The following is a 15,142-nucleotide window of genomic DNA, read 5'->3' as shown; positions in this document are numbered from 1 at the left end:
TGAAACATTTGCACGTCACTGGCGGCTGCAGTCTGCACAAGGGCCCGCTTGCCGCTCCTTGTGGCTGCCTCTTTCTGCTGCCGGACTGGCCCACGTCAGCTCTCTCTTTACCCAGATGAGGATTTTGCGCCTTTATATTGACCCGGTGGCTGCAGCCTCCATCAGGGACCCCGAAAGGTCTCCTGTGGCACCTCTAAAGTACTCCCTTCTCTTTCCTCTCACATCAGTTGTTTCTCCCCAGATGAGGATTAAACACGTGTTTAACGCATAGCTGCCCCCCCCCCCCAAGTTCACGGCATGGGTCCTTTCTCTGCCCTCAGGTTTCTCCCTCACCATCCGCATCTTTCTCCAAAATCCCCGCTCCCGACCCCACCAAGGGGATACAAGGCCTGGTTGGTGTGGGGTCACATGTTGACAGAAGAGCCTAAAAGTCATGGCTAAACATGGGGCAGAGGAAACACAGCAGCTACGCTAGGTCTCAGGCAGGGCCCGGCAGCCGTGTGTCCCTCGTTGTTGAAGTCGCTCTGCCCTTTGCGTCTGTCTGTCTGTCGGCAAGGGGTGGGGGAGGCGGGGCCACCGCGGGTTTTCATTTATTTATTGTTTGCTGTTTCTGCAGATTCGGGCCTCAGCAGCCCCCTCAGGGAGCCGGGGTTTCACTTTGAAAGTTAGTTCCTGTGTCTTTCTGTTCTCGGCTCCCTTCCCTCCCGCCCCCTGCCCCCCCGTTTGTTTTCATCTTTGGTTTTCCATGCTGCCACCTCTCTCTCTGCCCACCTGTCCTGCGCTGGCTTCTGGGGGCGGGGTACGGGGTGTCTGGTCTATTGTGCCCTTAGGGCGCTGGTTGTGACTGTGTATGTATGGGGGGTGGGAACAGGGGTGTAGGAGAGACACACACATACATACACACATACATACATACGAACAGGAGCCCACCTGTGTGATGGGCAGGGAGAACCACCAGGCAAATGGACATCAGCCTCAGACCCCATAGAGGTGGGCTCTTGGGGGACACCCGGGGACCCCACTCAGAACAACAATTACTTATTGCTGGCCTGGCAATGTTGGAGCCATTTAACACTGGTGGCCCGTAGCTGCGGAGCGTGTGTGTGAGCACATGCGTAGTGCTGGCCTGGGCATGGGAGGGGTCTGACCAACCCAGATTCCAGGAAAAAAGAGCCAGACCCCTCCACTGCCTCCAGTCATCCCCAGGGGGTTCTGAAGGTCAGGGCTGTCACCATCCCACGTACTAGATAGAAAACTGCCCTCGGAGTCAGGGTCTGCGTGCACCTGCCCCAAGCTGGGGCACTGCAAGATGGGGACACACGTGTGTCTCCTCTGACCCGTGTTTCCCCTGCAGTCCCTCAACTCTACCTGGCAGAGGACTTTTTAGGCCTTGTGATCCCAAAGGGTAGACAGGAGTGGTCATCTCCCACCCCAGGGAATAATGTCTCTGCATTTCTGCTTCTTCATTTCTGTGTCACCCGCCTGCTTCCTGCCACGAGGCACTAGGAGCTTGAAGTCTGTCTTCCAGGGTGACCCTCCCCCAGCTGGGTTGGGGACGGAGCGGGAGGACAGTGTGAGCAGGGGTGTCGGGCTTGGCCAGGAGCCACAGCCTCTGATGCTCCACTCAGACCCTCAGGCCTGGGGTCCCCACCCCTGCCCTGCCCTCTGACTGCAGCCCATCCACTGTAGACTCACACTGTCGGGCACCCCCCACCCCCCGGCCTGGCCCCCCCCAACTCCCCCCATGACCAGCCCGCACTGGCGGGGTCTGCTCTTCCTGCAGGCATGCTCAGCCACCCGCCAATCCCCATCTCAGACATGGCGGAGCACACGGAACGCCTCAAGGCTAACGACAGCCTCAAGCTCTCCCAGGAGTATGAGGTGAGCTGGGCCCCGCCTCCCGTCCCCTTGGGCCCTCTGAGGCCCTGCTGACACCCCCCGCCTCCCCCTTCCCCACAGTCCATTGACCCGGGCCAGCAGTTCACGTGGGAGCACTCCAACCTGGAGGTCAACAAGCCCAAGAACCGCTACGCCAACGTCATCGCCTACGACCACTCGCGTGTCATCCTCCAGCCCATTGAAGGTAACGTGGGGCCCAGACTCCATCTTGCCCTTCCTCGTCCCCCGGGTAGCCCACAGACCCCACGCCTCCTCTCAGCCACCGGGCAGGGCCAGCATGGACAAGCTAGGGGACAGAAGGGACGCTGAAGCCTGGTTCTGGTCTCAGGCCTTGTCCAGCACCAGCCAGAGGCCACTGGGAATTTTTAGATACATATTTAACTGATGGCGACTATCCATGACATGCTTCCATCTATCACTCTACATCACTAGTTCTCAACTGGTTCAATTCTGCCACCCAGGAATGTTTGGCAGTATCTGGGGACATTTTTGTGGTCACAAGTTGGAGGAGGGGGTTGCTAGTGTCATCTAGAGGGTAGAGGCCAGGGAGGCTGCTCAGCTCCCTGCAGTGCATGGGACGGCCCCAGCACAGAGAGCGACCGGTCCCAATGGCAGCAGTGCTGAGGTCATGATGTCCCCAAGTCCATGCCCCACAATTTCCTTGGGCACAGATTGGGGCACCCCAGGAGGGCCTCTGGGTGGGCTCCATGGAGCCAGCCTAGGACAGGGCACCCCCACTGATCTCTGGCTTCCCACCCTGGCCATAGGCATTGTGGGCAGTGATTACATCAACGCCAACTATGTGGATGGCTACCGGCGGCAGAACGCATACATAGCCACGCAGGGGCCGCTGCCCGAGACCTTTGGCGACTTCTGGCGTATGGTGTGGGAGCAGCGCTCAGCTACCATCGTCATGATGACACGGCTAGAGGAGAAGTCACGGGTGAGGCCTGGAACCCGCCGTGCCCAAGTCCCCAGCCAGTCCCTGCTCACACTCACCTCTGTCCTCTTGCCCGGCACAGATCAAATGTGATCAGTACTGGCCTAACAGGGGCACGGAGACCTATGGCTTCATCCAGGTGACACTGCTGGACACTATTGAGCTGGCCACGTTCTGTGTGCGGACATTCTCCCTACACAAGGTAGGACCTAGGCCAGGCTGGAGACTGTGGGAGGGGTAATTGGGGTGGTGGAGGAAGAGAGGGCCCCACCTTCTACCCTGGGAGCTCCCCATCAGGCAGAGATAAGCATATTGACTCAGGCTGACCACATTATCATGAAGCCCACTTGATGCATGGGGAGACTGAGGTTCAGAGCAGGGCACCTCGTGTCTGGTCACAGCAATAGGACAAAACCTGAGGAACCCAACTTAGCAATGAATCTGTTATCCTTTTGCCATCAGTCACATCGCAGGTGTTACCTGCCCCCTTATCCTCTGACGAGGTCCTGGCAGAGTCTGAGCCCTACCCTTAAGGTACCTTGAGTCTTGGGTAGAACACCTAACCGGAGAGATCCTGCTAGCCTTAGGCAAAGGTAACCCTCAGATAGTATTTAACTGAAGGCTGCTCCATAATATGATTCCCTTCATCTTCTACATCAGTGGTTCTCGGTTGCAGCAGTTTGCAACCCAAGGGGCATTTTTATTGTCATGATGGGGAGAGGAGGTGCTACTAGCACCCTGGTGCTCCCTACACCCCAGTCAGGTCCTCTCTCAGCATTAAGCACACGCCTGCCCCACATGCCAGAAAACGGAGTTGATGGACAGGAAGAGGGAGTACTGTTCTTAGTTCATCCACATGCAGCAGGCACACGCTGTGTGTGCCACCCCGACCTGGGCACTGGACACAGCGAGGCCAAGGCAGACAAAATGCCCTGACCTTGTGCTCAGTGGACAAGACACAGACAAAAGACGTGAAAATAACAAAGCTTTTCAAGTGAAACTTATTAGGGTGGCATTGGTTGATAATAATGTTGCCTAAGTTTCAGGCATTATGTCTTTACCACACGGTGTTTCTGTATTTCATCATGTGCTTACCACCTGAGGCCTCGTCTCCTCTGTCACATGAACTTGACATTATCCTCATGTCCTCCTCCCAACCCTCTCCCCTCTTATAACCACCTTGCTGTTGTCTGTGTCTGCAAGTTTGTTCATTTGTTGCTCATACAGTTCTTGTTCTTTTCCGTCTGACTTCACTGAGCATAATATTCTCAAGAAGTTATAATTTGACTTTATTGTTAAAGTTATTCTTAAACATGCTTTATGCCGTAGTTTTATTAGTTTGGGTTAATCGTATGGCCATGGTGGCTGGCACGAAATTTACCAACCCTGAGAAGCATAATTTGGTCGAACTTTCGTTCATGGCCTAATTTTTATCCATCCATGTTGTCACAAATGGCAGTAGTTCATCTTTTCTAATGGCCGAGAAGTGTTCCATCGTATACACGTACCACATCGTCTTTATCCTCCATCCTTCAGAGGACACTTAGGTTGCTTCCATGTCTTGACCACCATGAATAATGTTGCAGTGAACACAGGGGTGCATATATCTTTAAGTGTGTAAGTGTTAATCAAATTTTGGGGGTCAATACCCACAAGAGGGATTGCTGGGTCATACAGCAGCTCCTTAATTTTTTGAGGAACTTCCATACTGTTTTCCACAGTGTCTGTACCGGTTTACATTCCCACCAGCGGTGTGTGAAGGTCCCTTTCTCTCCACACCCTCTCCTACACTTGTTATTTCTGTCTTGTTGGTAATAGCATTTCTCTCATAGCTAGGGAAGTTGAACAGCTTTTCATGTGTCTGTTGGCCATCTGTATGTATTTGGGAAATTGTTCAGGTCCTCTGTCCATATTTTAATCAGATCAGTTTTTTGTTGTTGAGTTGTACAACGAGTTCTATATATATTTTGGATATTAGCACTTTATTAGAGTTATCACTTGCAAATACCTTCTCCCATTCGGTTGGTTGCCTTTTTGTTTTGATGATGGTTTCTTTTGCTGTGTGGAAGCTTTTTAGTTGGATGTGGACCCACTCATTTATTTTTTCTTCTACTTCCCTTGCCTGTGGGGGAGGAGAGGTCAAGTTCATAAAAACTTCTCTGAGATCAAGGTCCAAAAATGACAAGAAATCTTACATGTAGGATTAAAATAAAGCAGTGGAGAAGAATAGAATGTGTAATGGGGGAGCTGGAGGGAGTGAGGAAAGGGGCCATGAGGAGATATGGGGAAATAGCATTCCAGGCAGAGGGCACAGCTAGTGCAATGGCCCCGGGGCAAGACTGTGCTTGGTGTGTTGGAGAAACAGTGAAAAGGCCATGTGGCTGGGGCCGAGTGAACACTGGGGAGAGAGGGAGCAGCTGAGGGCAGGGAGGAGATGGGGCAGGTTGTGCAGGGCTTCTGGGCAATGGGGAGGACTGCTGCTCCCTGGCTGCTATGGGAGGAACAGACTGGGGGTGACGCCAGTAGACTGAAGGGACCAGGGAAGCAGTGACACTGATGCCGTCCCAGGGTGATGATGGCATGGACCATGGTGACTACCATGAGGAGGGTACAAAGTGGGCAGGTTTGGGATAGACTTCGGGCTTTTTTGTTTTTTTTGTTTTGTTTTTATTGAGTTTAGAGAGTGAGTGGAAGAGTGAGAGAGAGACATCGATTTGTTTCACTTATTTATGCATTTACTGTACGTGCCCTGACCAGGGATCAAACCCGCAACCTTGGTGTATCAGGACAACACTGACCAACAGAGCTGCCTGGTCAGGGCTGGGACAGACTTTGAAGGTGGTCAAGTAGTGTTGGCTGGTGTGCTGGATGTGCAGGAGTTGGGTCAAGGGTGACTTTTAAATTCTGTTAAGAGCACCTGGAAGGAAGGCACCACCATCAGCTGAGGTGGAAGGAGCAGGCTGAGGGAGAAAGTTGGGGCACAGTGTTGCCTGCATCATGTGAGACATGACATTTCCACATGGACACTTCTCTGTGCGCAGGGGGCAGATGGCCACCCGCATCAGATGCTCAGGGGCGCAGTGGTTGGAGGGGTGTGTTAGGTGTCCTGCACGTGGACTGCGGTGACAGGTGGTCTCCCTGTGGCTCCTAGAACGGCTCCAGTGAGAAACGTGAGGTCCGCCAGTTCCAGTTCACAGCATGGCCAGACCACGGGGTGCCTGAGTACCCAACACCATTCCTGGCTTTCCTACGGAGAGTCAAGACCTGCAACCCCCCAGATGCTGGCCCCATTGTGGTCCACTGCAGGTATGCTGGCCCCATCCTTCACACCCAGCTCCTATCTGCACCTCATTCTCCACATCCACCTTGGCCCCTCTCCCACGGGGCGCCTGGTCACCGCATCTGTCCCCACAGCGCTGGCGTGGGCCGCACTGGCTGCTTTATTGTCATCGATGCCATGCTGGAGCGGATCAAGCCAGAGAAGACCGTGGATGTATACGGCCACGTGACACTCATGCGGTCCCAGCGCAACTACATGGTGCAGACTGAGGACCAGTACAGCTTCATCCACGAGGCCCTGCTGGAGGCCGTGGGCTGCGGCAACACGGAAGTGCCTGCCCGCAGCCTCTATGCCTACATTCAGAAGCTGGCCCAAGTGGAGCCTGGCGAGCATGTCACTGGCATGGAACTTGAGTTCAAGGTGGGAAAGGCTGTGGAGGCTGCTGTGGGTGGGATAGGGGAGGGGCTGAGGAGTGGGAGACTGAAGTCACCCCTAACAATGGGGACCAGAAATTGGGGTTGGTTTTCCCCTGCCTACTATTCCAGTCTTTGCACTCTGGGTGGAGGCTGTTTGAATGGCAAACCCTGTCCCCTTGTCCCTACAGCGGCTGGCCAACTCCAAAGCCCACACGTCTCGCTTCATCAGTGCCAACCTGCCCTGTAACAAGTTCAAGAACCGCCTGGTGAACATCATGCCGTACGAGAGCACGAGGGTCTGCCTGCAGCCCATCCGGGGGGTGGAGGGCTCCGACTACATCAACGCCAGCTTCATCGACGGTTACAGGTGCCTCACCTTTGCCTGACCCCAGAAGGGTCCCTGCGCGACCTCCATTCTTGCTTGGGAGGCAAAGCTGCAGAGATACTGCCAGCCGCGTGCAGCCCCAGCTGAGGCGGAGGGAACCTTCCCGGGGCTGCTGTCTGTGACGTGGTCCCACCTTTCCTCCGTATCAGTGGTTCTCAATTGCAATGGTCCTGCAGCCGGGAGGCTTGGCACTGTCTAGGGACATTTCTGGTGGTCATGATTTGACTGTGTAGGGGAATAGCTACTCTTGGGTAGCGTGGGTGGAGTCCAGGGATTTTGCCCAGAACAATGCCCCATCACAAAGAACGGTCCGGCCTTGAGTAGCAGCAGCACTGACGCTGAGAGTCTACAGCCAAGGAGGGTGCCCAGGCGGGGGTCCCGCTGTGCCGAGGCCTGGGCGTGCAAGAGGGCTCGGCCTGTGCAAACAGCTGAAAGGAGTTTACTGGCACTAAACTTCTAGAGCAGGAAGGCAGGGGAGGCAAGTGGACAGTTCTGCGAGCTGGAATGTATCTTGAGGGTGACGGCTTCCCCATTTGCTAAATGAGACTGTTGGGGGAGGGCTGAATAAGATGGGGAGGGAGATAGTCCCATGGTGAGCTGTTCCCAAGAGGGAAAGCGTGTGGCAGGTGTGGCTGCGTGGCTGCTCCTGACCCTTCAGGCAGCGCTGAGCCAGCTCCAGGCCTAGGCCCAGGCCTCCCACAAGCCCTGGACTTTCACACACCCCGCCCCCGCAGGCAGCAGAAGGCCTACATTGCAACGCAGGGGCCGCTGGCAGAGACCACGGAGGACTTCTGGCGCATGCTGTGGGAAAACAACTCGACCATTGTGGTGATGCTGACCAAGCTGCGGGAGATGGGCCGGGTATGCAGGGGCCAAGGAGAGAGGGCAGGGGACCGGCAGGGACCCAGACAGCGCTGACCACAGATTCCATCCCCTTGATAGGAAAAATGTCACCAGTACTGGCCAGCTGAGCGATCCGCCCGCTACCAGTACTTCGTGGTGGATCCAATGGCAGAATATAACATGCCACAGTACATCCTGCGAGAATTCAAGGTCACAGACGCCCGGGTGAGTGTGGGGACAGATTGGCAGCAGGGGCTAGAACCCAGACTGGGCTCAGTGTTTCCCTGGTGACCTGAAGAGGGCTACCATAGTTGGGGGTAGAGGCAAAGGCCCAGGGGTAGGAATAAACACGAACGCTTGGGAGGAAAAAGAGTGAATTGACCAGCTGACCAATCACTCCTACCACCAAGTGGGCAGAAGGGAGGACCATGTCCGTGTGCTGACCCCATAATGTCTCCATTGGAGCATGTATAACACCGCTCACTAGGGAATATTGCCCAAGGGGCTTATGTAAGAGGGAGTGAGTGGGGTGTCCCCTGGAAGCAGCAGCCTATGGAGGTAGTGCTAGGGGGCTGAAGGCGGACTGGGGAGGTCTGGTGGGTGGCGGTGCTGGGCGGTGGAGGCTGGAGCCGCGGGATGGAAAGGTGGTGGGCAGCGGGGGTTGGTGTTGGGACTTGGCACCGTGGGGCAGGGAGAGATGGGAAAGCAGAGCGGACGGTGGTGGCCGTTGAAGACTTAGTGGAGGACGGCGGGAACAGGAGGAAGGGTAGGTATTGGGTGGTAACTGATGAAGAGGGACACTGGAAGGTGGCCCTTTTGGGTGACAGAGGATCAAAGTTGGTGGCAGAAGAGGGGATAGGAGAAGGCAGAGCCAGGACTATGGGCGTTGGGAACAGGCAGTCAGGATGTTGCCAGTGGCTGATGGAGCAAATGACATTACTGGTCCTAGTGCTGGGTGGAGTAAGGTGATGCCTTTGCATTGGTGGGATGTGGGGTTGAGAAGCAGTGGAAGATGGTCCTGTTGGCTGGTGGAGGAGGGGGACGGGAACGTGTGGATAGCGAGGGGACAATGCCGGGGGGACATGCCCTACAGGCCGGTGAGGGTGAGGTGCTACCAGCAGTGGGCGGAGGAAGAGGAGATGGAGAAGAGCCAGGGGGGTGGAGGGCGAAGAGAATCAATGGAAAATGACTCCAAAAGTAAAGAAGCATGAGCATTCGGTGGCAGCAGACAGCGCTCCGGATGGTCCAGGACAGAGGAGGACGGGACTGGAGACGGAAGTGTTCGTGGTGGAGGGGGGAGGCCTTTAGGGTAAGATGGCACCATTTTGCGGTGGAGAATGTGACTGGAAAAGTGGGGCTGGAGAACGTCAGGGGCAGATGCTTCTCCTGGGGGGTGAGGAGCGATGACGACTAGTGACGGCTTGTGGACATGGGCACCGTTGGGTCATGACGCGTGAAAGACGGCAGAGGGAGAGGCTGTCAGGTGGTGGGAAGCTAGTGGCGAGAAGGCACCTGAGTGGCGGGGGCTGGGGGACGTTGGTGGCCGGTGACACCACTGGATGATCGGGAGTTACAAGTTGCTAGCGGTGGGTGGTAAGGTGGAGGTGGTGAGGGGTGGTGAGTACAGTTACCCCCACTTACCCGTGGGGAGCGCATCTCAGCGCCCACGCTGGGTATCTGAGGTGGCGGACAGTACTGAACCTTGTGCAGACGAGGGTTTTCCCTGTACCCATGTACCTGTTGTGATGTTTAATGTGCAAATTAGGCACAGTAAGAGACTAACAACAATAGCTGATAGTGAAAGAAAACAGTTGTAACAACATACTGTAATAAAGTTATGTGAGTGGTGCTGGGGCCAATAGGAAGTAAAATGAGGGCCACTGGAGCACAAGCGCTGTGGGGCCGCCGCCACAACGGCTCCAAGTGACTAGCAAGCGGGGAGCGTCTGCAGCCTGGGCCCGCCGCCCGGGGGGTGACTCGTGCCAGGCAGGACGGCGCGAGATTTCTCCACGCTGTTCAGAATGTCACACACCATTTAAAACACAGTAGATGGACAATTCCAGAGGTAAACAACTGATGTTTTGGACCATGGCTGACTGCAGGGAACTGAAACCATGGAAAGCGAGACTGCAGAGAAGGGGGTGCCGTTGCCGTCAGCGGTGGGGGGTGAGGAATCAGGCAGCCAGGGAAGGGCGGAGGGTGATGGAAGACAGCGGGTTAGAGCAGCGGGTGCGGGAAGGTAGCGCTGTTGGGTGGCGCAAGGCTCAGGCACTGAGACTGGTTCGCGCTGGCGGAGGAGGGCGCCATTGGGTGAGGAGGGAGGGAGGGTGGTTTGGGGCGCTGTGAGGGCAGGGCGCCTGGGGCCATGGAGGTGGGATGGTGGTGCGGGATGGAGGGCTGCAGAGAACGCTGGTGTTGGGACTGGAGACGTGAGAGAGGAGCGTTGAGCGACGGGGGTGGACAGTGGCCACGCCAGCTGGTGTCGTTGGATGGTGGCAGCAGAAGATGGTGGAGGAGGGTGGTGCTGGCCATGAGGCCAGAACGTCTCAATGATAGATGGTACCACTGGAGGGTGAAGGCCAGTGAGTCCTCAGGGCGGCTGGGAAGGGTGACGGATGGGACTAGAGGCTGGCGGGAACGGAAGGCAGCGTGACCGCCACTGACCTTATGAGCAAGACTGGGTGCGTTTTCTTTCCAGGATGGCCAGTCCCGGACTGTTCGGCAGTTCCAGTTCACGGACTGGCCGGAACAGGGTGTGCCAAAGTCAGGGGAGGGCTTCATTGACTTCATCGGCCAAGTGCACAAGACAAAGGAACAGTTTGGCCAGGACGGCCCCATCTCCGTCCACTGTAGGTGAGCTGCTCCCTGAGCCAGCCCGTCCACATGCCCCTCCAGTCTGAGCTATTTCCTGGCTGGGTAAACTGAGGCCTAAGGACGAAAACCACCAGCCTCAGGCAGTCCAGTCGGGGATATGTTCGTGCCTGGGGAACTGGGGGCTCCAGACTCCCTGCACCTGAACTGCCGTCTCCCTCCCACAGTGCCGGCGTGGGCAGGACTGGCGTCTTCATTACGCTCAGTATTGTGCTGGAGAGGATGCGATATGAAGGTGTGGTGGACATCTTCCAGACAGTGAAGATGCTGCGGACCCAGAGGCCGGCCATGGTGCAGACGGAGGTGAGGGGGGTCAGGGAAAGGAGGCCTGGCCTCTACTCTGTCGCCCGAGCCTCAGCTCCTCCTCTGTGATGTGCTTGTGAAAAGGAGGACTTCAGTGCCTCCTGCTTTGGGTGGGAAAGGGGTCAGTCAACTCTTGACCCAAGAGTAGCTTGAAGTCCAGAGCTGAGAAGTGACCCTTGGACTGGACGGAGAAGGACAGAGAAGGGCCCATTCTAGTCCTGAAGTCACTGCAAGTTGATGGCTCAGCCAAGACCCTAATATAATATAGGCCACAGTCTAAAGTCCCACTGCTCCCCAGGTGGGGAAATGGAAGCCAGAGTGGGGTGGGTCCTCCCTGCAGTCACACTCTCACTGGGCATATCAACAGTGTCCTCCCCTCCTGTCTCAGGAGAGACAGAGCTGGTGCCACGGACTCCTGGCCTGGAGGGGCGTGTGGACGGGCTGGCTAAGCAGCCACGTCTTAAAAGATATGTACGACCTGTAGGCAGAGAGGAGAGGGCATTTGGGGTGCAGGGTCCACCCATGCAGGTGGCAGCTCCTGGGGGGCCACAGGGAGCCCTGAGAGGCTTCAGTGCAGGAGGCACTGACGGAGCCCTGTTCCCCTCCTCTCCCGCAGGACGAGTACCAGTTCTGTTACCAGGCGGCTCTGGAGTACCTGGGAAGCTTTGACCACTATGCAACCTAAAGCCATGGTCACCCCGGCCCAACTCCACCGGCTCCAGATGCCTCTGCCCGGGCTGGGTGGGCCCCTGGAGGCCTGGACCCCTGGTGGCGGCGTTTCTGCACGGTCTCTGGGGACGACAAGGCCCCCAGCAACCTCCCTGGCACCAGCCGCTGCCTTGAAATACTTGCCACATTCCTCGTTTCCTTCTGATTCCAAAACGAGCAAGTCCAGGGTGGGGGGAGGGGGGAAGGTGATCAAATGGGGGTTTTCCCCAGAACCAGAGGAGGGCGGGGGCCCTGACCCCCTTGCCCCCCACCTCCAGGGAGTTTCCAGCCCTGCATCAGTACCGGGCTGGAGGGGGGCCAGAATTCAGCTTTTTTTTTTTTTCCCCAAACTCCGTGTAACTGTATCCAGTGACATTTCTTTTTTTTTAAATAGCGTATTTTTTTCCAATTTTTTTTAAAAGAAGAAACAAAAAAAGTGACTTGCCAGTCAATGAATTTAAAAAAAAAAAATTGCTTATTCCTGTTATCTTCACAGTCTATTTTTTCACTGTAGAAGCGTCCTCGTGTGATGGCTGCATCCGCTCTGACAGCTGTCCTGTGCTGGCGTGTTTCTTTTTCCTGCCATTGGAAGCTGTTCCTCACTCCTGTTTCTTTTTTTCTTTTTCTTTTTTTTAATGATTAAATTCTCAGACATATCAAGGACAGTTCTGAGGGTGGGGTGGTGGAGGGTGGGCACTCGCCACCAGAGATGGCAGCAGCCTGCCTCTCGGCAGCCTGAGCCCCCACCACGCGCCCCCGCGGAGGAAGAATGAACAGAACAGGAGATTCCGCCTCTTCAGGGAAGAGAGGCTGTGTGCTGCCCCGGTTCGGGGAGCCTTTCCCCCTGGGACTATGGGGCAAAAGCAGAAAAGACAGTACCCCCACCCCGGAGCAAGTGAGTTTTTCTCTTTGTACAAGAGCAGATCTGCCGTTGCTCTCGCCACTGTTTATTCAAACGGAAGCAGCTGGGTGGTTTTCCCACCTCTGTGTATGTAGATATATCAACTTTGTATTAAAGGAAGATGGTCTGAACCCGGTCGTTGGTGACGTCTTTGTCATGCCCCTGTCCGTCCCATTTTGTCCTGGGGCTGGCAGGGGCCTGGAAAGCTGAGGTGTCATTCTGTCCTATAACAGTCCAATGAGGAGTGGGGCCCAGAGAGGTGGCGTTGCTGGTCCAAGATCACACAGTGTCTAGGGGCCACGCTGGCATTTGAACCTAGAACCCAAGTTCTGGCCCTACAGGGGCTCTCATTGGTAGTAGTTGTTCCTGTTGATTGTAGTGTGACCACCATTGAGCGTCTACCAGGATCCAGCTCTCTGAGGTGGACGTCATCAGCCCGATTTACAGATGAGGAAACGGGCTCAGACTGGGGCAGCAACTAACCCAAAGTCACACACACACTTTGGAATGGAGCTGGGATTCATACCCTGGTCAGTCTCAGCCACAGGCAGGCTGCCTTCCCCAGAAGGGCCCATGATGGAGCTGAGTTTACTCAACGAACCACTGGGTTGGGCACACTGTTCTTACCCAGTGAGTGAGCCCATGCTCAGAGTCAGACTCAGGGGATGGAGCGTGAGCCACTTCCTATCTCTACCCCACAGGAGCCAAAGATGAGATGGAAGATTCCCCACCCATGGTCACACAGGGCTCCAGGGACCAGAAGGGGTGGTCTTGGTGAGGACAGGGGCCCATCCTAGGAAGGGGTGAGGTCACCCCTTTTGGAAACCAGATCCAGTAGTCAAAACTACATATATATAGAGATGTGACTAATATTAGTAAACTTACTCAAATAAGTTGATCAAACCCTGTATTGCCCAACCCCCAAGTTTTCAAACACACATGGACTGTTGATAAAAAATCAGCATTTAGAAAATCCAATAGTAGACATCTTTACAAGTTCCAAGAAACAAAGATAAAATAACCTGATCTTGGCACCACTAGTAGATTCTGCAATAAAGTCTGCATCCCCAAAAAGGCCTAACGTGGCAAATTTTAAAACACATTCTAAATAAGGCATAGGTTTAAAGAAAAACTATGAAGAAGCGAATTATGTAATGAAACCTGTGGATTGTAGCCAAAGGTGCCCAGAGGACAATAGACGGCCTTGAACACATTGATCAGAAAACAAATTCAGGAATTTAGTGAACTTAAAAGACAAATGAACCAACCCTTCAATTCAAATAACTAGAAGGGAATAGAATAAATCCTAATTAAAAAAAAAAAAAAGATGAAAGTGGAAATTAATGGCATTTTGAGGCATTTTTGATGTTCTTTTGTGTTAACAAAATTAAAAACATTTAGCTCCTGACTTCAATAAGGGAGAGGGATTCTCTTTTTAGTGACAGATTCTGAGACAAAATGGACAGAGAAGTCCAAGCTAAGCTTGTTCCTAAGGCAATTACTCTGCCCAGAGAACTCCCACTCAATTCTCAAAGCCCCTCTGGTCTCCTCAGCCCATGAGACTAAAATGTCTAAATAGAATGTAGCTTGCCATCCTTACTGGAAACAGGATAAAGAGGATCTTCAGGTAAAGTTAGCATGTGTGACTCTCAGTTCTGTGGTTTAGCCCTCGAGAAGCTCATGGCCTTGGTTGGTAGTAGGTGGTGGCAGGCAGGGATTTAGCTGAGGGCTTCCTGGACAAGGAGGGCCCTAAGGAATTGCCTTCACCTATAGGCATGACTAGCAAGGCACTACATATCTCCAGTTGCCTTGGCCTGCCATGGGAGACCATAGCCACCCCATTTATTGAGCACTTACGTATGCTTGCCTCACTCAGTCTCAGTCCTGCTGGCAATGGACACATAAGGAAACAGACTCTGAGAGGTCAGGTCTCTTACCCAAGATGACGCAGACGGTAAGTAGTAGAACTGGATGTGGGCCCAGGTCTGCCCATTTCCCATGGCCATAGTGAGGGAGTTCAAGGTGTCTATGAGCTCTGCCTCCCATGGTCAGTATGGGCCATACGCACCACAGCCCCAGGCTGGGAAGGACCTCCCATCACCATGGATCTTTCAGGAGCAAGAGCACTGTAGTGTTAAGTGCAGATGCCCTAAATGCACACTTTGTCTCTAACATCATTTAATGTTTAAAGCGAAAACACCCACAAGGAGGAATGAAAGGAAACTGTTGTAGAAGAGGATCCAGTCAAGATGGCGGCATAGGCAGACACAACTCACCTCTTCACACAACCACATCAAAATTACAAGTAAGATATAAAACAACCATCAACCAGAACCATCAGAAGTCAAATTGAATGGAAGTCTGACAACTACAGAATTTAAAAAACCGCATCCATCCAGACTGCTGTGAGGGGTGCAGATGTGAACAGGCTGGTCCCTCACCCACTTGTGGTAGATAAAAATTCAGGAAAGATATCTCAGGAACAAGGAACCCCAGCCCCACACCAGGCCCCCCAGCCCAGGGATCCAGTGCCAGGAAGATAAGTCCCCACAACTTGTGACTGCAAAAACCAGCGGGGTTTGAGTCGGTGGAAGAA

At 54.4% G+C, this 15,142-nt stretch overlaps 1 protein-coding gene across 3 annotated transcripts in view; it reads left to right on the top strand.

The window, feature by feature from the left end:
• PTPRS (protein tyrosine phosphatase receptor type S) overlaps positions 1–12,677 on the top strand; it is a 59,572-nt gene extending 46,895 nt beyond the window's left edge. For 2 of the 3 annotated variants that reach the window (XM_090289419.1, XM_090289420.1), the window contains 12 exons: positions 1,784–1,881; positions 1,960–2,083; positions 2,667–2,842; positions 2,922–3,041; positions 5,991–6,145; positions 6,254–6,539; positions 6,724–6,902; positions 7,655–7,781; positions 7,863–7,988; positions 10,462–10,616; positions 10,802–10,937; positions 11,554–12,677. In XM_090289419.1, the coding sequence (XP_090145545.1) occupies positions 1,784–1,881; positions 1,960–2,083; positions 2,667–2,842; positions 2,922–3,041; positions 5,991–6,145; positions 6,254–6,539; positions 6,724–6,902; positions 7,655–7,781; positions 7,863–7,988; positions 10,462–10,616; positions 10,802–10,937; positions 11,554–11,622 (1,751 nt within the window). In that variant the 3' untranslated portion in view covers positions 11,623–12,677. Of the gene's footprint in view, positions 1–616; positions 665–1,783; positions 1,882–1,959; positions 2,084–2,666; positions 2,843–2,921; positions 3,042–5,990; positions 6,146–6,253; positions 6,540–6,723; positions 6,903–7,654; positions 7,782–7,862; positions 7,989–10,461; positions 10,617–10,801; positions 10,938–11,553 lie in introns of all 3 variants that reach the window. The other variant, XM_090289418.1, reaches the window with a different exon arrangement.
• Positions 12,678–15,142: the final 2,465 nt, after the last annotated feature.

This window comes from Furipterus horrens, unplaced genomic scaffold (assembly GCF_987537825.1).
Source record: "Furipterus horrens unplaced genomic scaffold, mFurHor1.1.pri manual_scaffold_10, whole genome shotgun sequence".
Lineage (NCBI taxonomy): Eukaryota > Metazoa > Chordata > Mammalia > Chiroptera > Furipteridae > Furipterus > Furipterus horrens.
The sequence above is the reverse complement of the archived record's forward strand: the minus strand, read 5'-3'. Positions and strand labels throughout refer to the sequence as shown.